The 21,027-nt window shown below is 54.9% G+C and overlaps 10 protein-coding genes across 10 annotated transcripts; 4 read left to right on the forward strand and 6 right to left on the reverse strand.

Annotated features, from left to right (window-relative positions):
* Positions 1-1,529: 1,529 nt before the first annotated feature.
* Positions 1,530-3,422, reverse strand: BU25DRAFT_460917 (uncharacterized protein; the record flags this gene model as incomplete). Its single annotated transcript, XM_033710393.1, has 3 exons — positions 1,530-1,587; positions 2,385-2,735; positions 2,803-3,422. The coding sequence occupies 3 exons, from the start codon at positions 3,420-3,422 to the stop codon at positions 1,530-1,532; spliced, it is 1,029 nt and encodes a 342-aa protein (XP_033558939.1).
* A 157-nt stretch (positions 3,423-3,579) lies between these two features.
* On the reverse strand, positions 3,580-5,927 carry BU25DRAFT_398434 (uncharacterized protein; the record flags this gene model as incomplete). The annotated part of the gene is made up of 2 exons (XM_033704909.1): positions 3,580-5,780; positions 5,831-5,927. 2 exons carry the CDS (start codon positions 5,925-5,927, stop codon positions 3,883-3,885), a joined length of 1,995 nt encoding a protein of 664 aa, XP_033558940.1. The 3' UTR covers positions 3,580-3,882.
* Positions 5,829-6,523, reverse strand: BU25DRAFT_133409 (uncharacterized protein). The gene has a single exon (XM_033700529.1). It carries the CDS (start codon positions 6,361-6,363, stop codon positions 5,962-5,964), a length of 402 nt encoding a protein of 133 aa, XP_033558941.1. The 5' UTR covers positions 6,364-6,523; the 3' UTR covers positions 5,829-5,961.
* BU25DRAFT_413293 (ribosomal protein L14) lies at positions 6,323-7,190 on the forward strand. Its single transcript, XM_033707003.1, has 3 exons — positions 6,323-6,500; positions 6,560-6,644; positions 6,697-7,190. Exons 1-3 carry the CDS (start codon positions 6,486-6,488, stop codon positions 6,996-6,998), a joined length of 402 nt encoding a protein of 133 aa, XP_033558942.1. The 5' UTR covers positions 6,323-6,485; the 3' UTR covers positions 6,999-7,190.
* BU25DRAFT_413294 (uncharacterized protein) lies at positions 7,051-8,359 on the reverse strand. Its single transcript, XM_033707004.1, has 3 exons — positions 7,900-8,359; positions 7,288-7,849; positions 7,051-7,241 (listed from the first exon to the last, which is right to left on the reverse strand). The coding sequence occupies exons 1-2, from the start codon at positions 7,983-7,985 to the stop codon at positions 7,435-7,437; spliced, it is 501 nt and encodes a 166-aa protein (XP_033558943.1). The 5' UTR covers positions 7,986-8,359; the 3' UTR covers positions 7,051-7,241; positions 7,288-7,434.
* BU25DRAFT_413295 (peptidyl-prolyl cis-trans isomerase ssp1) lies at positions 8,229-9,366 on the forward strand. Its single transcript, XM_033707005.1, has 4 exons — positions 8,229-8,396; positions 8,458-8,897; positions 8,948-9,064; positions 9,118-9,366. Exons 1-4 carry the CDS (start codon positions 8,394-8,396, stop codon positions 9,125-9,127), a joined length of 570 nt encoding a protein of 189 aa, XP_033558944.1. The 5' UTR covers positions 8,229-8,393; the 3' UTR covers positions 9,128-9,366.
* A 1,110-nt stretch (positions 9,367-10,476) lies between these two features.
* BU25DRAFT_413297 (uncharacterized protein) lies at positions 10,477-11,963 on the forward strand. Its single transcript, XM_033707006.1, has 3 exons — positions 10,477-11,051; positions 11,172-11,775; positions 11,826-11,963. The coding sequence occupies exons 1-2, from the start codon at positions 10,769-10,771 to the stop codon at positions 11,762-11,764; spliced, it is 876 nt and encodes a 291-aa protein (XP_033558945.1). The 5' UTR covers positions 10,477-10,768; the 3' UTR covers positions 11,765-11,775; positions 11,826-11,963.
* On the forward strand, positions 11,871-12,602 carry BU25DRAFT_413298 (uncharacterized protein). The gene has a single exon (XM_033707007.1). It carries the CDS (start codon positions 11,976-11,978, stop codon positions 12,222-12,224), a length of 249 nt encoding a protein of 82 aa, XP_033558946.1. The 5' UTR covers positions 11,871-11,975; the 3' UTR covers positions 12,225-12,602.
* Positions 12,603-12,772: 170 nt separating this feature from the next.
* On the reverse strand, positions 12,773-14,846 carry BU25DRAFT_450492 (uncharacterized protein; the record flags this gene model as incomplete). The annotated part of the gene is made up of 2 exons (XM_033709698.1): positions 12,976-14,846; positions 12,773-12,921 (listed from the first exon to the last, which is right to left on the reverse strand). The coding sequence occupies exons 1-2, from the start codon at positions 14,807-14,809 to the stop codon at positions 12,773-12,775; spliced, it is 1,983 nt and encodes a 660-aa protein (XP_033558947.1). The 5' UTR covers positions 14,810-14,846.
* A 1,019-nt stretch (positions 14,847-15,865) lies between these two features.
* On the reverse strand, positions 15,866-20,729 carry BU25DRAFT_460924 (DUF1709-domain-containing protein; the record flags this gene model as incomplete). The annotated part of the gene is made up of 4 exons (XM_033710394.1): positions 15,866-16,555; positions 16,606-17,342; positions 17,395-20,656; positions 20,712-20,729. The coding sequence occupies 4 exons, from the start codon at positions 20,727-20,729 to the stop codon at positions 15,866-15,868; spliced, it is 4,707 nt and encodes a 1,568-aa protein (XP_033558948.1).
* Positions 20,730-21,027: the final 298 nt, after the last annotated feature.

Genomic DNA, 21,027 nt, shown 5'->3' on the forward strand with positions numbered 1-21,027 from the left:
GTCCCCAAGATCATAGGGTCTGTTGGCCCAGATCCCCTTATAAGTTTCGCCGTCCCAATAATGTAAGTTCTTCGCAGCACAAAGATAACGATTTCTCACGATCCTGAATGAATCCGTACCGATTGGGCGCAGCAACATCGGATGCTCAACACCGTCGAACATGAATATCTAATCTCCAGCTTCTTGAGCTGCTGAAGAGAACCCGATGTTGTAATGTGTAAGGAATATGAGTTCTTCCTCTAGGGCAGCTCTCATACTCTGTGACGGTTTATGGAGTAAAGAGGTCATGTGTGTTGGTGCAGTGCTCTTGCCCGTTTCAACAAGCACCTCCTGCTCTTGACTGCACGAGACATACGTCATGTAAACAGGACTGCCGGGTGAGGGGCAATCACAGAACACTGAACAAGAACAACACCATACATACTGATTCTACTGCTTCGCGCGGTTCCCCCTGACTGACTGCCTTGCGCGGTTATACCTTCATTTATTGCAACTACACCAACATGCTCCCGACGAAAGTCTAGAAGTCTTGCACTTGGACTCGGCGCACATGGTCTTGTTGCACTTACAAGAAAGGCACGTGTGCTGACAGATTCTCAGACCAAGTGCCAGATGAGAAATCGGAATCCCGTGATTGGGTATAACTGTGGCTCCGGAAAAGGTCATGAGCTACTCATAATCAGAACTTGACTTGACCGAGGTCTGATACAGTTTATCGGCGCAAGCCTTCGCTTGGACACTGGTGGGCCCGTGAGAGATGTTGACGAGATGGGAGCGTAGCCAGAAGCGTGGTAGTACCTGACCCTGAGGTATAGATAGAGGAATTTTCTCCACGGGTGTCTGCCGTAGTTCCTCCTTGAGGCGCCATGTTACTCGCCCAGAGCGATGGTAAACGTAGATGCCCCTTCGCCAATCCATGCATTTGCCGAGATCGAGATGGCTCCTGAGAAAGTAATCATCGTCCGTCAAGCCCTCGTCGTCAGAATGTGGGAGAAGTCAGTGGATCGGCGCCTTGAGGTAGATTCGCTTGTTCCAGTATAGCAAGATCTTAGCTGGCTGTGATACATGCCATGACGACGTGAGCCAAGACCTGTTCTGTGTCTCCACTGCACAACCCACTGGGACTAGTATCCGCTGGGAGTGCAGCGACAAAGCCGGGTTAGTCAGTCTCCGCAATGGTTGCAGGGCTACTATACCCTTTGTCTGTTGATCTATTGCCATAAATGTGGTTGGATCTTCCGGTACGAGACTATAGATAGGTCGTTCCTAATACGCAGTACCACATATGATGCCGGCACCTCGGGCCAGAAAAAGCTGCACTCTAAACCAGCCAAAAGTCGAGGAACACCCACAAGGTTGCCTTCTTTGCCACGACACTACGCAACAACGACTTGAGATCAATTCTTAGAAAAACACAGAATTATAGAATAAGATATTTTCTACAATCCCGTTTTTGTTTAGATTTTTTATATTGTGTGGTGTTGAGCGATTATCTCGGTTGGCAGAAGCACACTTTTCGTGAGTGCGGCTTATTTTGTCACCCGAGTAGCCGGGACGATGGCCATCTGCGCAGGCTCCAGATCGATGCTGATCAGTTTAGTCTAAGACAGGGAATTTTGGTAACCAAAGCCGCATCTTCTTGTACCATAGCCCGGTTCTGCGAGGTACCTCATTTCCTCACATCTTGGTGCATTGATCTCTTTTCACGGTGCCGGGAGTCGGAAAAGTGGGTATTGAACAGCTCCTGCTATTTTGATCAGCAGAGCAACCCTTGTACAGCTCGTCAAACTTACCAAGAATAAGCAGGGCCGCACCCGCAAACAAGAACTGCTTCACTGGTTCACTACCTCTCTCATTTCACCACAGCATGTTATGCAAACCCCCCAGATTACACCACGCACTTCAGAGAATTGCGGGCAGATCATAAAGTACTTCCTGTAGATACTCTTCCCATACTCTTTCGAAACACCAAATCCTGTACTTGTATGACTCGTGACTTGGTGCAACATTCCCCTCTAGGTTGCCGCCTTTGGTGCCTTGTTGGTTTGCGAATCGAGAAGTAATGGATACCCTCAGGGTACCTGTAAAACAAGTCCCGACCCCGGAACTGTTCGAAAACCCCATAGTGTACACCAACTCTTCAACCCTGATTTCAACCCCTGCATCGAACAAAATCGATTCGTAAGTATCTACCAAATCTTAGCGGAGTGTTTCATACATACGATACTCTTACAGTTACTCTCACAACCACCTCACTTATCACGAACGCCCTCATAACCATCATAAGAAGAGGTTCCCCAGCCAGCCTTACACCATTGCCTCCTCACCATCTCCCAAATGAATTCCCAACCCCACCCAGCGCCCCCCTAAAATCCTCAACATACCTTCCCATCCCCGCACACTCACTAGCCTCCGCCATCTCCCTTGCCTTGGGCAACCACTCTCTAATCTTCTCCTCCCTATTGTGATTACTCGGATGCGTGCTTAGAATCTGGGGCGGCCCATGCTGTCCACTCTTTTCCATTCTTGCCCAAAACTCCATGGCTGCTTCGGGGCGATAGCAGGCTTGCGCGGCCATCAGCAGCCCGATGTAATCGGCTTCGGCCTCGTGTTTGCGACTCGCAGGCATGGAGAGGAAGAGTTGCAGGATCATGTTTGCGCTGTAGAAGGAGATGTCGAGGGCGAGGGAGGCGAGGATTGGTATCAGGATGAGGGGGGCTTGGGACATGCGCTCGCTGTTCGTCAGTTAGCACTTACTTTTCCTCAAGCAGTAAAAGAGTGAGCAGAAGAGGAGAGACTCACGCAGTGTGATGCGCGACTACATGCGCAATCTCATGGCCCAAGACTGCCGCAATCCCATCTTCATCCCGACAATGTGGAAGAATACCAGTGAACACAAACACCTTTCCGCCCGGTACCACAAATGCATTCATCTCCGGAGAATCAATGACATGCACCTCCCAACTCATCTCACTCAACCCTTTCCCCTCTCTAAACGCGAACGGCAACAACCTCTCCAGTACCCTCTTCACCATCCTCGCCCTCGGATCAGCATCATCCAAGAACTGCCCCGCATACTGCTGCTTGATTTCCGCCACCGTGCTCTCACCCAGCGCCTCCTCGATCTTCGCGGGGATGAAGTTGAACCGCCGCCGCCCCGAGACAGGCACTTCTTCGAGATTGAGCACGTAGACTGTTGCACCGCCGGAGGTTATTATGCCGACGTCGCGGTAGAAGGTTGGTCGCGCGGCCCAGTTTACGAAGAAAGAGGATATGCCTGAGCGTGCGGAGAAGCGTTGGTATTGGGGCCCGCCGCGGCCGAAGGGGAGTTTTTGGTAGGTGCGGAAGGGCGCGTGGGTGGATGTTGCTTGGGTAGGCCGGATGAAGGCGCGTGGGAGGGCTCGGGGTCGTATGCAGTACATTGTGGTGGGATGGTGGTGGGGCGGAGGTGTGAGGCAGCTGCTGAGTGGTGACGTCTGAAGTCCGCAGGAGTGCCAAGATCTGGGGAAGCTGAGGGTGCGACATGTCATGTCAAGTCAAATATGTTGGAAACAACATGTCACATTAGAAGCAGACTTTAGTGTATCTTCGATATTGCCTAGTTCTTCTGCCTCTCCTGATACTGTACACTGATGAATCTACTTGTGATCCATAACCCTCTTTCATACCAAATGCTCAATGCTACAAGTACGCCAAAGCGCAACCCAATCGATGACAACCCAAACAATAAGTCGCATGTCGTGTATAAATACTCCTTGCGCCGGTTTGAGATGCTATGATCTTGCCTTGCGCCATACTTTGCTTTCTTCAGATACGTATACCTCGTTGCTCCATGCTCAGACCGTCTCGCCGTGTTGATATTGGAGGTGAAAGACCTGTGCTCTACATCGTCTTCCTAGCCGCCTTCCTCCTCCTCTTCGGCGGCGTATCCACGTCCACACTCGTGCTCAGGCTGCTCCTCTCACTCCTTGGGGTCGAGTACCGCTCGATGATGCTCTTCTCCAGCATCTTCTTCGTCTTATTCTGCTTCAGCTCGCGCTCTTCATCGGGGTCAACGAAGCGGTTGACGGTGCGGTGATCGAGGACGCGCTCCTCTTTGTCTTGCTTCCCTTCTTTCTCTGTTTTCGGCCACCTGAATCCATACAACTTCGAATGACGTTCGCACCGCGGGCATTCTTTGCGTGTGTTGTAGCCATCCGCTTGGACAAACATGTTGTCGCATGTCTGGCATTCGACCCATTTGCTGTATTTCGCCGAGAGGCATGCGCTGCTAGTCATGTAGTCGCCGGGCTTGCGCTTGTTTCTAACCCATCCCTCAGGAACGTCCTCTGCTGTCAGGTCGATAGGTGTACCGATGCGATTCTGGTGGTCGATGTTAGATTTTGAACGTGTTGTGCGTAGTGCTGGGCGGTATTTGCGCTTGACAATTTGCTCACGCTCGCTGTCAAACTCTAGGCTGTCTGACAGGTCGCTGAGATCTGATGTGCTGTCGTTGTCGGGGAAGAGAAGGGAAGGCAACGGGGCGTTTACCGTTGTTGTTGTTGTTGTTGTTGTTGTTGTTGTTGTTGTTGTTGTTGTTATTGTTGTGGTTTGCGTCATGAGCGTAGCCACGCCCAAAGTAGGGTTCTCGTGCAGAGTCTCGGCTTCGATCTTGATTTTTGGCAGGCTTTCCGGCGAGTGATCTTCGTCGATGGAAGTTGCGTCGGTGGAGTGTGCAGACTTTGGTGAGTGCGCAAGCGACTGGGGGCTTGTGTCGCGTGATGAGCTGGTTTCATCCATACTCATGTTGAGTGGCGTAAGCAGGCCGTCACGCTGTAGGTTGCGGATGTCGCGTGCTTTTGTTGGAGACGTCGTTTCCGAGTCCTCGATACTACTGACTGGCAATGACGATGTGCTGTGCGCCTTTCTAAGGGTCGCCTCTCGTAGATGTTCTGAAGCGCGCGGTTTCGTTGGTGACCTCTTTACAAATCGACCCTTCTTGCGCGGGGTGGGCTCCAAAGATTCTGACTTGCGCTTCTTGCTTGGCTGCTGTGTAGCTTCCTCCTCTTCCTCCTCGTCTTCGCTCTCTTCTATCCGCTTCATTGGCGCCCAGCCATTGACTCCTCGATCCTCGCATGTTTTGCACAGACACTCCTCGTTGTTCTCGCCGAAGTAGTCCTCGCCATATGACACTGTGATCTCGTCACCCGCCTCGATTGGCTTCGCCGCAACAATCTGCATCCCATCGTAGCCCTTGGTCGACAGTCTCGCGTTCGCATCGCAGTCGTGGTTGGCGAAGCGCGCGGGTCCCAGGAAGAGGGATCGCGTCTTCTTCCTGCTAGAGATGACGAGACTGAAGTCCTTGCGTGCCAGTTCCAGCTTTTGCTCCTGCTCTTCGGTCATGGCGACCTGAACACCAGTCAGGTACTTGATCTCCTCGCGCGGATTGATGTCTCTTCGTGCGGTAATCGACGCTTCGTGTTCAGTGATCATGTAGCGGTTGGTCGTGGTGACTTCGAATGGGCAGTCCGGCATGTAGATGTTGACGTATCTCCTCAAATGTCGCTTGAACTGCTCCTGATCCTTCTCGTCTTTCATGTTGGCCATGAACTTGCGCAATCCCGGCAATTTCAGCAGCTCCTGTACCGCTTCGGCGGGACCCTTCTCCCAGATGGCGTGCTTTCGGATGCGGTCGGCGATATCCTCCTCGTGCATGCCTCGAGAAGCCGCGAAGCGTCCGCCATGGTTCTTGCGAATGGTGGTCCAGTAGTAGACCTGGTGCGCCCAGCTTAGTCCAATTGCTCCCTCAACCCTCCGCGACCGAGATATCGCGCTCCCGCCAAGTTGCGACTCACCTTGTCGACCAGCGCGTCCGTAATCACGTCGTCGTACGATGCTAATTTCTCCAGCGTCAGACCGCCCCTAATCCCCCCAATTTGGCGTGGCATGATGCGCAAAACGTCGCAATAACAAGATAGTGTGTTAGTCGCAAAGCTGACTGCACTCCGCAAGCTGACAGGAGGTGACGATGCTAAAAGGGGTGGTTGGGGTGACGTATAATAGCCAACAAGCCAGTTTCATCTGGAAGGAGCGACGGCGACAAGGGACAATACGCGCAAGAATGAAAGACAATAGCAGCACAGCGCAGAACAAACGCTCCACGGGAAAGAGAGGAAAGAGCGGCGCCGCACAAAGGCAGCGAAGACTGGGATAGCGCACGACGGTCAGCGCAGAACAAGGCTGGGGCTGAGTGAGTCGGGGGCCCTTTGCGGTCTTTGATCGGACCCCGGGGGCTCGACGGCAGGGGGACTTGTCGCTTTGACGCGAGTGAAGGGTGCGCAAGCGAGCGCTAGATGTCGGGAATCGCCGGTCTGCCGACGACATCTGAACATCGCGGAGGAAAGTTGTGTTCGCGCAGCATTGACAACGGCAAACACCAGCAATCGCCGCGTAACCCCCATCTGACGCCTTGCGGAATCTTGGACAAGCGCACACAGTCTTTCACGATGATCCAGCTGAAGGTACGGCGACACCGCCCCCGCTGCAGCCACCGCGGCAGGTACTGATGCGCCGCTTCTAGACCCTCGTCAACTGCATCGACAACTCGGGCGCCGCCATAGTCGAGTGCGTCAATGTCCTGCGATCGAAGCGCCCGGCAAAAGTTGGTATGTAGTCACAAAATACGAGCAGGAGGCAGCTAGTGGTTAACACAGCCAGGCGACCGCATTGTAGTTGTCGTCAAGAAGCAGCGCAACTTCGGCCCGGAGACCGGCAACAGCGTGTCCGTCAGCGCAGCAAACAAAGTACGGCGCGGAGACGTCCGCCACGCAGTCGTCGTGCGCACAGCGAAGAAGTGGCAGCGACCGGACGGCAGCGTGGTCAAGTTCGACGACAACGCCTGCGTGCTGATCAACAAGGCCGGCGAGCCCATTGGGTCGAGAGTCAGCGGTGTTGTGGCGGCAGAGCTGAGGCAGAAGCAGTGGTCGAAGATCTTGTCGCTGGCGCCGATGCACGTCTAAGAGGTGGATGATGTTTGAAGTAAAGGACATGGGGGACTGCATTTTCAGGAGTATATGGAGCCCAAGGACACTGTAAAACATGTGTATGCCATTGTATAAATACCCACGGGTATCAGAAGATTAATTCTCCGGGACTCCACGCCGCACATAAAGGTCCAAACGCCGGCCAAATGCCTATCATAAATGCATCGTTCATGAGGGTTGCGTGACTTTACCGCAGCCGCAGCAAACGTAGTAGAGGGCCTGGAAGACGTCAGACATAGTTGGAAGAATGGAGTGACACACTCACCATGCCCGTGTCCGCGGTTCGCTGTTGCGACTGGAAGAAGACAGCCTCGTTCTCGCCGCAAGAGCACTGCTTCTGGACGCGCGGTAGCTGGCCGCAACTGTTAGCGAGCAGGTTCGAAAGAATCAGGCAAGCAACAGAGGGGTGTGCTCATGACAAGACGTCTTCCATATCCTCGTCGTCGAAGAAGTCATCATCGTAGAACTCAAAATCATGATTTATGTCGTGTTGAGGTTCCACGTGTGACGGCTCGTCCTCAGCCTCAAGCATGAAGCCCGGAGCCCAGTCTTCGCCGCACACATTGCACATGATGTCTTGCCCGCACATGGTGCAGCATGTGACTTCTTTCTCTTTTGGAGCAGCGTTCTGGGGAGAGGGGTTGGAGGCACCAACCGTAGGATCTTGCGCGACCTCTGCTGTGACACCAGCCGTCGCTCCAACTGTCGATGCGATTTCGTGCCTCATGACACAGGACGAGGGCGCCTCTTCGGTGAAGGAGCATGTTCTGCAGGCGAACAGCAGCTTGTTCTCGGCTTTGTCTTCACGGGGAAACAGCAAATTTGAGCTGCGCAAGTCAGCACCTGTATGCGCAACGTGGTGTAAGGGAGTACTTACCATTCAGAGCAGAAGCGGAAGAGAATCTGCTTGTTTGCATCCTGCGTGTCTTTGCTCCCATATTCTGCTTCTGCGGGGGACGACATGGCGGGTGTAGTTTGCGCTTGCTTGTAATGTGGCGAGGATCGAGTATGGGCTGTCGTGTTACTGCGCAGATGTGTGCGAGGGTCTTCGAGGTGTCGAATGTTGTTGTGTGGCGCGTCGTGACAAGTGAGTCTTGCTTATCGATGGTGAATGAGAGAATCGCGGCCCGGTCGTTGCGCCGTCAACCGCTCCTTGGCAAGCTGGCGCAGACGCAGGCACCACCCACGTAGGTCAGCTTTGTTTCCCCGCTTCAAGCTTGCGCCGATCCCACATTCGTTCGCCATCGAGACTAGACGTCGGTGCAACCTCATCTCGTAAACTCAGCTCTCGGCATAGCTTGTACCTACCCCGCTCTGCCCTGTCTGCTTCTTTGTCCCGTCATTGAGTATACAGAAGCCTGAATTGCAATCATGGTGAGCGATAGCCTTGTTTGCAAGCATCAATTGTTGGCCATGCAACTAATACTACGCGCAGTCGTCCAGCGAAACAGGACTGCCCGAGGGCTGGGAGATTCGCCGCTCCAACAGCAAGAACCTGCCCTACTACTTCCACGCCGCGACCAAGGACTCACGATGGGAGCCTCCTGCGGGCACCGACCCAGAGAAGCTCAAGCAGTACATGGCAGCTTACCACAGCTCCAAGGGCGTCGCGCCCGCCAACTACGCAAGTTCTGGCGACAAGATCCGCGCAGCCCATCTTCTCGTCAAGCACAGGGACAGCAGACGTCCGGCCAGCTGGAGAGAACCTAATATCACCAGATCCAAGGAGGAGGCGCGCGAGCTCATCGAGGGCTACGAGGCTCAGATCCAGGCGTACGAGGGCACTGCACAAGATAACGGCGCTGAGCCCAAGTCGCTCTCGGAATTGGCGACAACCGAGTCGGACTGCAGCAGTGCGCGAAAGGGCGGCGACCTGTGAGTGCCGCGGTAAACAGGTGTGACGGTCGAATGCTGACGCTCAACAGGGGCTTCTTCGGCCGCGGCGATATGCAGAAGGAGTTCGAAGAGGCATCGTTTGCGCTGGAGAAGGGACAAGTGAGCAAGGTTGTTGAGACTGCATCTGGGCTGCACTTGATCCAGAGGTTTGCAAAGCACTGTCCGGTTCAACGATTCAACGCTGACTTATCGCGAATAGACTGGAGTAGGCTTGCACAAGATTGCAGTGTAGGACCTCATTGGAGCACGGACGTGAGATGAGTGACATGTGTAACGAAAGCAGGGTATTGAGAAGGGATCGCTTGACAGTGCAGTGTATGAACGTGGCTTAGACCCTGGTTACGTCGATGATGCCCAACAGTTAACGACTGGACCGAAGCTTGTGGGAAGACAGGTCGCGACTTGCCATACTAGCCAGCTGCAGCACAATGAAGTCAACATGTTCAGCTTCGTTTGCTCTCAGCATTTCTCTAATCACCTCTATTGGGCGGGTTGTAGCGACCAGCCACCCCCTCCTCCTCCTTATCCTCCTCCTGGGACCTGACAGCAAGCAGACGCATCCTGCAATCAAAATGAGGTGCCCAAACCTTAGGGATGCGGGGAAGTCGAGGCTTGTCGACAGAACTTCCCAACAGCTTGTCACCTATAATCACGCAGCATCATCGCTTGTGTGACAGGGACCGAACGCAACGCTCCACATTTCTTGCCTCATAGTCGAACGTCTGGATTGTCCCATCGCTGGCCTGCTTGTGGCACACATGACGGACCGCGCGGCCGCTTCTTGAAACTGTGCACCTTGGCCTCATCAAACAGCATTTCGAAACGCATCGGAACACGACAGTATGCATGCCTTTATACGACCTTGCGATACGCAGACCGTTCACTGACAGCCTCCAGGACGCAAAGCTTGGTACGGCAAGGTTACCCGGCTAAACCACAGCAACTGTCCGCGTTCGGTATCCCGACCGTTAGTTAGCTTCGAGCGTAGTTCGCGCCTTCCAAGCGCCCCGGCATCACCCGGGACCTTCCAAGGTTGACGTAGCGGGTGAATCTTGCCGTCCTCAATCTCCCAGTATTGACGCACCCAGCGTTTGCAGCACACAACCTTGGAAACCACTCATTGCTGCGCCTGCATAAGCAGAGCACTGCGCTACCTGTTCGGGGTACGCCTGCAGTCGCATGTCATCTTAGGGACTGCAGCATAGTGCCGCAGCACGCGCAGCAACTGGTTATGCGCCGTTGAGCTGGGCATTAGGGCCGAAGAGTTGGGCTGCTATCCCTGCATCTGTAACCTTGGAACTCTTCCTTGTTCCGCCTCAACTTTCTTGCTCGACGCGCGTGTGGATGCATTTGGAAAATTCCTGACCTGATCTGCTCCTTCTTTGATCTTTGATAGGTCGGCCCTTCCCACTTGGCGGCACCGCCACATTCACTTTCCGTGTTTCAGTTGGGTCATATTCCACTTTCACTGAGGAAAGCGCGACGTCACTGCATGGCAATTAGTGAAATTCCCATCCCCATTAGCAGAGAGCAGATCTTTTACCCACACCCCAGCGTACTCCACATTCCTTTTTATCTCGCTCTCCCGCACGCCGAGTCTCGATTGACACCACAGCCGCGATCCCTCACCTTACAGGGCTCCGCCCACCCCTCTCCCATACTTTTATCTGGAATTTTCTGCCCTCGCTCATACAAATAAACACCTCACCCTCCTTTCGCGCACTACTCGGGCAGTTGGCCGGTGCCCTAGCTTATAGCTCACCTCACCCTCGACACTACCTCGAGGACCTCTACACTCCACACTCCCTCAAGCAGTTGCCACACTCACCTACTCAACACCCACCTCCGCCATGGCTAACATGGCTCCCGCCAACCAGTTCCACGACTCTAGGTCATCTCGCCCTCGCAGTCGTCGCAACTCCACCCGCCGGAGCTTCGCGTCATCTCTCCCAAAGTCAAGCCCTTACATCGACTCACCTAGGACGCCGTGTCCCAAGGACGGCGACGCTTTTGCCTACGACCCGACTCACCTCAAAGGATGGTATTGCCCTCAAGCAACCTGGGACCGTCTTCCCACCGCTGTGCAGAAGAGCCTTGCTGCTGTTCAGCATGCTGGCGCCTCAGCCTTGACTGGTATGTGATTTGCTATTTTTGTCCGTCTATCGACGCGTTGCGCCATTGGCTGCATTGATGCGCGATATCTACCCATGTCAGGACTGCATGTGTTGTGCATACCAAGCTAATCTACTTCAGGCTTCGAACGTCTTCAAGAGCACAGTGGGGTCAGCAACGGTTCCCGCACTGACCAGAAGTCTCCAGAGGAAGAGATCTTGGTCGAACTCGACGAGCTCCGCCCACAGAAGTTCCGCACTGCCAGCAACGCTAGCAGCGTCTTCTTGTCTGACATCTCATCGCCTACCTATAGCGGAACCCCAGCATCGGACTCTGGCTCTGCTTCCCCTGTTCCTTCAACTTTCTCGCTCTCTCAGTCTGCGGCCACTCCCGCTCCCATCTCCCTTGGACCACCAGATCTCGAGACTAAGCGCAGCTCAACACGCGAGCGCTCCTTCTCCACTCCACTTGAGCCGCAGGACGCCAAGTACGCCTCAGAGTTGTCGTACTTGCGCACGGAAGCCCTTCCTCGTCTTCGTCACACCGGCCATAAGGTCGACACTGAGTGGTATGACGCCAAGCGCACTGGTTCCGTTGCTACCGAAGATGTGCAGACCTTCGAGAACTGGTGGGGCGAGACAAAGTGCACGATCCTGAAGCTTAGCGAGACGGGCAAGAAGTTGGCTGAAGCTAACGGCGTGACATCCAACGGTATGGGCTGGACTGCTCCATAGTCGCTAGTGAGGTGGGTTTCCTATCGCCTAGTCATTTGGAGCAGTTCACTGAGATTCTCAGTCTCTCCGTTATAAAGGCTTGGGCCTTTTCTTACGTTTCCATCAGATTGACGCGAAGTTCCTACTTCTTTTCCTTTTCACCTAGGGTATCTGTTTCTTTGAGCGAGGAGTTGGTTTCGGTATCTACCGTGGATAATGCATTTACAAGCAGATGAACTCTATCGATCTACCTTCGGAAAGGAACTGGCGTCTATGGACTGCGACCAAACACTCCACTCCTGTCGTCGAAGTCCGACGCGTTGAGAGACGTGGCGCAAAGATCGCCTTTACGAACAACCTACTTTTCTTTTCTCCAGCATCACTGGCGGCTATCAACAGCCAAGCCTTAGACGACCTGACCGTCATGATAGCAAATACCACGATTACGACTTCTTCTCTTCTATTTATATTTCTAACGTGAAAATCAGTCCTGAAGCTACAATTAGTGTTTCCAGCACTTGTTCACTACGTACATCTTGGCGCTTCAAATCACAGACGCATGAATGACTCTGAAGGCTACGACATCCAAAGTTTGCTTGCTTGGATTTGCAACGCCGCGGGTACTTTGGCTCCCAGTACTGTACTTGAACTGATGATACTCAGGCAAGCATTCGAACGATGAATCCACATACTGTCCGGGTGATCCCGAATTGGCCAGGATCGCCCCTACGAGGCATCGACTGATACGTGTGCAAACACCTCGGAGCCACGTTGTGTCAACATATCAATCCACAATCCTGCACCCGCGGAGCATAGCCACTACAGACTGTTTCGTGTTCCAGATGCAAGCTATGTACAGGGGATGCTTAGCGGATTACGCTTTGGTGACTGGATTCATGCTTATTCTGACGTCAAAATTGGTGGTTAAGTTCATGGATCGTAGATTCAGAAACCTAATTCCCGAAATACAGATATCGCGCAGCTGAGATGACTTGATTCTATCTGAGTACAGCTGCTTACCGTGGGGCTTCAATAGTCTTCATCGTCATCTGTTTCAGCGCGCGCCTGCTTCCCCACGGTCCGCCCACTGCGCACCCCACCCCTCCCCCCCGGTGGACTGATACGAGACCGTCCATTCCGCGGCGATGCACCTTCGTCCCTGTCTCCGACGCCGCGCTCTACGGAAGATTCAGCCAGGTGTAAAATCATCACACTAAGCATGTATGACTTACTGGGCAAGTTGTACATCGGAGGCTCGCCGTCCTCATCCGTTCCAAAGCTTTCCATACCTGACTGTCTCCTCGGTCCAAAGCTAACACTGGTATCATCGAACTCGAAATGTGGACGATTTCTTCCGCTTCGTGCCAGACGACCGCCCAAAGTGCCTCCGCCTCTTTTGCTGGTATTTTTACGTATTGCCGTACTCGGTTCACTGTCAGAATCGAAAAGACCTCCTCGAAGACCGAACCCTGTTCGCCCTTTCGGCTGCATCGAATCCTTGTTTCTTCTCTTGGCGCTCATTGCACTTGGGTGTGCGTAAGGGTTCCCCGGACTCGCGCCTCCCATGTCCTCATAATTCTCCACGAACCCGTCATCCTCATATCGCCTCCGCATTCCAGGCCTCGGCGGCATCCGCGGACCACGTAGATTACGCATGGTCATAGGATTGAATTTGCCCTGCATCGCTCCCGTGGCGTCCATTCCATTCACGCGGCCCATCCTGTACGGATCACCGCTCATCTCCATCATACGCAACTGCTGCATCATCTCAGGATGCCAACCCTCCATGTCGCTAGGACCAAGGCCGGGGCCATGACCGGTGTATGGCGAAGGTCCTTGCTTCAGACCTGCTGGCTTTTTCATCTTGTCAATCTCAGCCTGGAGGTCCTCCAGCTTGCCAGCATTGCTGATCTTTTCCGACTTCTTCTTGTCACTCTTCTTCTTCTTCGATTTTGATTGCGAAGTTTCCGTGTCGCTGCTGGTGGAGCTAGAACTGGAGCTCTTCTTACAATCCGTATGATCACCGCAGTCTTTTCCAAGATCATCAACTAGCACCCATCGAGTATTCAACTTGCCTCGAACAGGAACCTCCTCACCGTCAATATCAGCCACGCCTTCGTACCAACCAGCTGCGCGCTCGCCCTTTCGACACTTGCAATCTGTCGTGCAAATGCAGGTATCAATTCCCTCGCCCCATTCATTGTTCTTGTCTTTTGCCAATGCCGCTGGTGAGGTTCTCGACCTAGTAGGTGTGGATCTGGATTTGCCAGCCATTTCAGCACTCTTTTGTACCGCTGCATCAATAGCCGCTTGAACGGCTGGCGATATTCGTTTCGGACTCGGTGGCGGAGAGCTTGTACTCGGCGGTGGTGGTCGAGGTGGATGAGCCGCGTACGGGTTCGCGCTGTGCATGCCGCCCATACCAGGAGGGTAACGATGCATCGACTCGTGAGAAGCGTATTGTGGCGGCACTGACATATGCGGTGGCATACCAGGACCTGTCGGATACACGCCTGGATACATACCAGGACGCATCACACTCGGATCCATACCCATCCCCACGCCCATATCTTCCACACCTGGATGCATCCCCGGATACCCTTGCCCTCCTCTCATCCCCATATACCCCACCGGCGCACTACTCGGCCTTGGATCCCCATCATACGGTCCCGGCATCCCTCTCCTTCCTCCATGTTGTCTCGGACCCTGCATCTTACTCCCCTTCCTCATCCTCACAGTCTCTGGCAACTCACCTAACTCTGTACTCCTGCTATCTTCCTCATACTCATACTCACGGATATTCACATCCGGCTCTGTGTGCCCGTGTCGTTGTCGACGCGGTCTTGTGCCAACGCGAGTGTACACTGGGCCTCGAGGCGCAGATGCATGACAGGATGAAGCACCTTGACAGCCCGCGCCTTTACAGTTGCCATGCGCATGAGGCGGGTGGTATCCAGGCGTTAGGGGCGGAATAGCATACAAACTCGTGCCGTACGGGACGAGGACGTCGTTGCCGGGTGCGTTAATGGAGACGAGCGGGGGTGGCGTGGAGGGCGTGTTCCCCATCGCGCCTCGGGAGTGCTTCAACTGGTGTGATACGGGCTCAGAATGCGAGGAACAAAAGGAAAGATGCTATTCAGAAGATTTGTGCCTAGTTCGAACGCGACAGTAAGCAGACACGTTATTCGACAACACGCAATGCTGAAGATAGGAGAGGATACGAGACGCTGGATGCGTTCGAAGTCTGCCCAACCGGCAAGCTCCAGATTTGGGTTGAACCGGGCTGCTGTGTACACGCTGACTGTGGTTTGTTTGCTCGAGGATACATGTCTGTCGCACAAACTAGCATGTTCAACCCGACGTGCATGAGCTGGCGTTACAAACGAGTGTACGACATGATCACGAGCATCGAGTAGTATCGAGTAGCCTGAGTACGACGCTTGCTCGTTCGAACAGTCTGTAGGTGGTTCAACCCGATAGAAGGTTTGCACGTGTGTATCAAGTATCAGCCGAGCCAAATACTTAGAGCACCGTTGTCATGGAGCTGTCATGTTGCGTTAGCCTACTTGTATCCATCACGCAGGCTTCAAGTAAGACGCTTCAGGTAAGACGCGCAAGTGCTTTGAACATCATGTGAACATCATGTGTATTTCCTGCTCTCGACTCATCCCATCATCTGCAATCATTAGGCAGAACAGTCGTGACATTACTCATGCAATACACCCCAACACCAGACACGCCAAACAATACAAGCGAACCCAAACATGTGACGTTAGGAGAATGCGCACAATAAAAGACAGGTATAAGAAGTGACATCCCCAAACTCGACCCCGGACATCTTGGGTCCTGTTTTTCATCTCGAACCAAAGAGATGACTGGAATCAACGAAAGGACGTGTAGCCAAGAAGCTTTATACAAGCGTCGGTCCAGATGTGTGTGTGGTCGAATCCAAGTCAATGGTTCGGTCAGCCGAGTGCACAGCACTTCGGCGGCGCTGTCGTCGCAAGAACCGCAATCTTAGTCTCCGTAGAATCTGCATCGAAGCGAAAAAGCATGTAAGTGAATATCCAAGATGGAAGCGTAGCGATAGGTATCGATATGCCTTGATGATATAGGATGTGCTTAGAAGATCATCGATCGAACCTGGTCTCTGCGGCTATTGCTGCCTGTGTTGGGCTGCATCTGCGTTTGCGGCCTTGGTCGCGGTGCGGGCGCAGGCGCCATACGAGGGTCGCGCTCCTTTGGTGGTGGTGTTGGCGCAAACGATTGTGTTCGTGCGTGCGCTGGCTTGACCGGACTCGAGGGCGTCGATTTGCTGCACACCTCGTGTGATTGTGTGCGGGTGTGCGATGGTCGACGGTTGGCGTTTCCGCCTTCGTGCGGTGGCTTCGATCCTGGAGTGGGTGCTCCAGCTTGCGACCTGGGCTTCTGTGCCTTTTCCTTGCGCTCCTTCTCGAGCACCATGTGGGTCCAGGCCTTGCCAGAAGCAATGTCCTTTCCGACACACTCGGACAGGACCTTCATCCAGCCTTCCTTCTGCTCGCGGCCGTCGGCATAGAAGTCAATGACCTCACCGTTAGCGAAGCGGATGCGGAAACCCTCTTCAACGAACATGTAACCCTCTTCGTCTTCAGCGAATGCAGACTTGCGACGACCACCAGACTTGGTAGCAGATGGCTGCTTGAGCGCGCTCTTGTCGTCTAGCAACTTCGTTGCCTTTGCGAGATTGATGGTAGCACGTGGCTGCCGTGTCGTCTCGTGGAATGCTGTGAGCTTTGTGCCATCGAGGCGGAAGAAACGACGACGCCAGTACTATGATATCGTTAGCGGAAATCCAACCTGTATTCGTAGGGTGCACTCACCGGGCAGTCACCACCTTGCTGACTCAGAAGACCCTCCCAGGTCTTGCCCTTCACCTCCTCAGCCTCCTTGAGCTCGCGAAGGCAGGCATTCATGCTCTTGGGCATGTCATCGTCGGTTGCGTTCTTTGGCTTAGGAACGTAGAGAAGCTGAACAGTAAGCTTGCCAACGCGGTACGGTGGTCGTCGAACGACGCCACCACGCTTGCTCTTGACACTGCTGACACCGCTGTCATCGACGGCCCATTCGTTGAAGCAAGGAATGTCGACAGTCAGAGGACGTCCGTAAGCCTGGCTCTCATGGTTGCTGAGGCAGACGTAGGCACGTGCGAACGAACCGTCCTGGCCGACGAGGTCGTGGAGAAGGTCCCACGCAGTGGCCTTCTGATTGCGCTTGGCTGCAGCCTGAGCTTCTTGCTGCTGCTGGAGAGCAAGACGGTCGGCCTCCTCCTGTGCGCGACGCTCCTGCTCCTTGCGCTTCTTGGGAGACGAAAGAAGGTTGCGGAACGTAGAGCCCGATGTCTTCTTGGTGATGGCCTTTGGAGGTGCGGCCGTGAAGACCTCTGGTTGACGTGCTGGCGGCTCAAGCTTGGTCTGCAGGGTGAGTTGGAATTCGAGATCGTCCAGGACAACGAGTTCGAACTCCTGTCCGATCGGGGCAGAGTGACCAAGTTCTAACCATGATGTTGTGACACAGTGCAGTCCGTTATCGAGCGTCAATTGGAACCACGTGCGTTCAGCTGCAGGGTAATGTTAGCGTTGCATTAGTCGTTGTTGTTTCGGTACACTTACTTTTCGGTAACGGCAGGTCGAGATCCTTGACACCAATCACCTTGACGAACACACGGCCACGCTCCTCACCATCCTCGAACTCGTCATTACCTTGCTCGGTAACGGCATCGAGGCCAGCAGCAACAGCAGAGTCTTGACCTGGAAGAGGAGGTGCGACACCGGATGTGCGGGCCTTGCGAGCTCCAGATGCGGTTCGAAGGCTCTTGCGGCGGGCTTTGCCGTTCCATGGCTCGGTCGTCCATGCCTGCTTGCTACCGCTTGCCTTGCGAGCTGGAGCCTTAGCAAGCTTCTCGCCAGTAGTGGGATCAACAGCGGCAGGCGTTTCTGTTGGACGCGCTTCGTCGCTGAATTGACGGCTGCTGGCAACAACAACCTTGGTGTTCTCTCGCATCAGGTAACCCTTCTGTTCGGGCGGATTAGCGACATGGTACGGATACACGAACCCTTCCCCTGACATATGAGCGGCTGCATTGGGTCGCGCAGCCACAGATGTTGGGAAACGAGCGAAATCGGGTAAAGGAAAAAGGAGGTCTACCTTTTGGGATTCAATGATCTTGTCGAACTCGTTATCGAGACCAAAGCTGAGGTCGTTCTCATCGTCACCCAAGTCCAGGTCAAGCATGCGCCTTTCCCTGGTGGCGAGGCTCAGCTGGGAAGAGTCATCGTCCACATGGCCAATCTCGAAGCTGAGAGATTGGCGCTTGGGGCTCCTCTCAGGAACTGGTGGAGGGTAAGTTCCGCTGACTTGTCGGCGGGTGGCTGCCATATCAACCTCGTCAGGGATGAGGGACGGACGAGTCCTCAGCTTGTGACCGCCAGTGCCTCGGATAGTAGCCTCACACTGAGGTACTTCTTGGTCGGAGTCAATCTCAGGAGGTGAGAGGACAATTGGGTGGCGGATGACGGAGTCGGGGCTGCTAGGCTCGTTTGAATCGATGTACTCTTCTTCAGCCCCTTCCTCAGTGGCTTCGGGAGCAGCGGGTCGCTGCAAGAAGTCGCGCATAGCCTCCATCTTGGGAGCTGTGTCGAGAGGGCTTGGCGCAGTTGCGAAAGAGGCCTTGAGAGGGTCGAGACTCAGGTCCATCGACTGCTCCCGGTCGAAGTTGGCGAAGAGCTCGTCCTGGCGAGCCTTCTTCTCTGCCGCGTTTGGTGACTCAGCAACAACCGTGGGCGTCGGTGGCCCAGAGCTGTCAATGGTGCTCTGTGAGGTTGGCTGCTCCTCAGGGTGCTCCTCGGGCTGCTCGACGACCTGCTCGACGAACGGCTCGACGAACGGTTCTGCAGCCTGTTGCACGGGCGTCTCGTAGGGCTCCTCATCTGGTTGAGATGAGTATTGGCTTACACTGACATCGTCTCCAATCGAGTCCGCATCTTCGGTGTCATCATCCCTTACAGGATGGCGGATGACCGAGCTGTCGGAGCCTTCACGCTCCAAGTCCTCACCGCCGTACGGCCCAGCTTCGTGGTCGTCAAGCTGAGAGATCGCCGAGCCATCCACATCTTGGTAGGCGTCGAGGACGCTGTCCGCCTCCGGCTCAGGGCTAGTCTGAGCCTGGTGCACAGTCTCGTCGAAGTTGGATGAACACTCGCGAGACGGGATCGGGACATCGGGATCCAGATCAGCCAGGTTACCATAGCTGCGCTCAGGGCTCGATTCAGCGTCGTAGGCGCAGCTGTCCTCGTGGTCATCGAAGTTCTGGCTCTTCACCCTACGCAGGATAGACTCGCGCGAGATGCGAGGAATCGAAGCATCTTGCTCGTTATCAGCAGTCAGTACCGACGCATCGGCATCCACCTCATCGACATGGACTTCCACTCCGTCGTCATCGGTCTTGTTGTGGCTCTCCTGAGTAGGCGTAGATGTGTCGCGGTCGCCATCGAAGTTCATCAGACGAAGCCTGTCCTCTAGAGACATGGAGCTTTCGCGCCTGCTCATCAGGTCGGCCTTGGAGAAGCCAGAGACAGGCGGAAGCTGGGGCAGCGACCGAGATGCCTCGCCATTGCTCGAGTCCGGTCGGTTCAAGCTCATGCCAGGAAGAGGTGGGAGTGGCCTTGGCGAGCCCTCCGAGTGTTGTGAGCCGTGTCGCGAGCCGCTCATCGCACCGTTGGGCTGCGCGCCTGCCATTGGGCTGGTCTCGCGCGGATCGAAAACGTCATCGTAGAGGTCAGTCAACGATGTGTTTGCGTTGTCCGGGCTCACGTGGCGCCAGTCCTCGGGGAGAACGACTGGTGTCTTGTCGGTGTCTTCCAGCGATGCGTCAAAGCTGTCGTCCTGGTCGAAGCTCATCTCTTCCTCCTCGTCTGTCTCCTCGTAGCTTCCCTCTCGCGAGCCAGATGCTGCTGAAGGGTCGGGTGTGACCAACTCGTACTCTGTGATTGTGGGTGGGGCAGCGTCGAAGGTCACACTCTTAGCATGGCGGCGCAGCACGCGGGGTGTTTGGTGCGTCATCTCGTCGTCGTCGGACAGGACGCTCGAGTCAGGGTTGTACTGCGGCGAGTTGAAGCGACCGTTGTTGACAAGAGAAGACTTGGCCGGAGAAGCGCGACCAGCGGATGAGGAGGGGCGATCCTTGGTCGGTGAGGAGAAGGGCGAGCCGAACGTGGATTGTGTGGGCAGCTTTGCCGGCGATGTCTTGATGGAGCTCAGTGTGGGGATGTTGTTCATGCTCTCGCCGCGGCGGTGGTGGGGGGCCTTCTCTGGAGAGCCGTCGTGCTGGCGCAGACCGTCGAGGCCAGCACCACCAAAGGCATTGCCCTGGACGGACGTGCTGAGCGGTCGGCCAGCGGCAAGTGGTCGGTCCAGCGGCTGAACCGATGTGGGGTCGTAAGCATGCATCTGCTCGCGTGCGAAGATGCCGCTGTTCTTGACACGGGCCTGCTTCTTGAGGTTCTCAATCGAGTTGCGCTTGGGCGACAGCGGCAGCTGAGAGTCCTCGGTGAAGCTGTTCTCCGAGTTCTCAAAGCGGTCCCGGGGCGATGTGGTCTGCTCTTTCCAGAACAGTCGCGGGCTGTTTTGGAACGGTGACGAGCCAAAAGGCGATGTCTCCTTGGTGAGGTACATGCGCTGGCCCTCGTCAGCAGCTGCGGACACACGATGCAAGGCACGGCGCAGCGGGACAGTGGGGTGGGCGCGTACCTTTGTTGTCTGGTCGAAGCTCGGAGAGTTCCTCCTGCGCTCGCCAGCTCCAATCTCTGAGAGCGGACGGCCGCTGCCCTTTGCGGGCGAGGCAGTCGGCGTCTTGTTTATGCGCAGCGGCGACACCTGCACGTGATTAGGAATGACGTGTGCGAAAAGGGATGGATGCCGCAAAGCTTACCGCTTCGTTGCGAGACATGTTGGCTCGCGCGCAGTGCTGAGGAGAAGACTGCAGCACGGATGGGTGCTTTGCTGGGATGTTTGCGAAGAATGGCGGCGCCCTCGAGGCGGCGTGGTGCAGACGGATGCACGCAGTCAACAGAGGACTAACAAACAATCGATAAGGATGCGCGCTCGGAGCGACTGAAGACGAACAAAGAAGCGAAGGGCAGATCCAGCGCGGGCGCTTTGTTGGTGTAGTGGGCGAGAGGAAAGGATGGGCTGTGCAGCTGAGATCAGGCACTTGTAGGCACTTGATCGGCCGGGGTGAATCAGGT

The sequence above is a fragment of the Macroventuria anomochaeta genome (genome assembly GCF_010093625.1).
Source record: "Macroventuria anomochaeta strain CBS 525.71 unplaced genomic scaffold BU25scaffold_29, whole genome shotgun sequence".
NCBI classification, from domain to species: Eukaryota; Fungi; Ascomycota; class Dothideomycetes; order Pleosporales; family Didymellaceae; genus Macroventuria; species Macroventuria anomochaeta.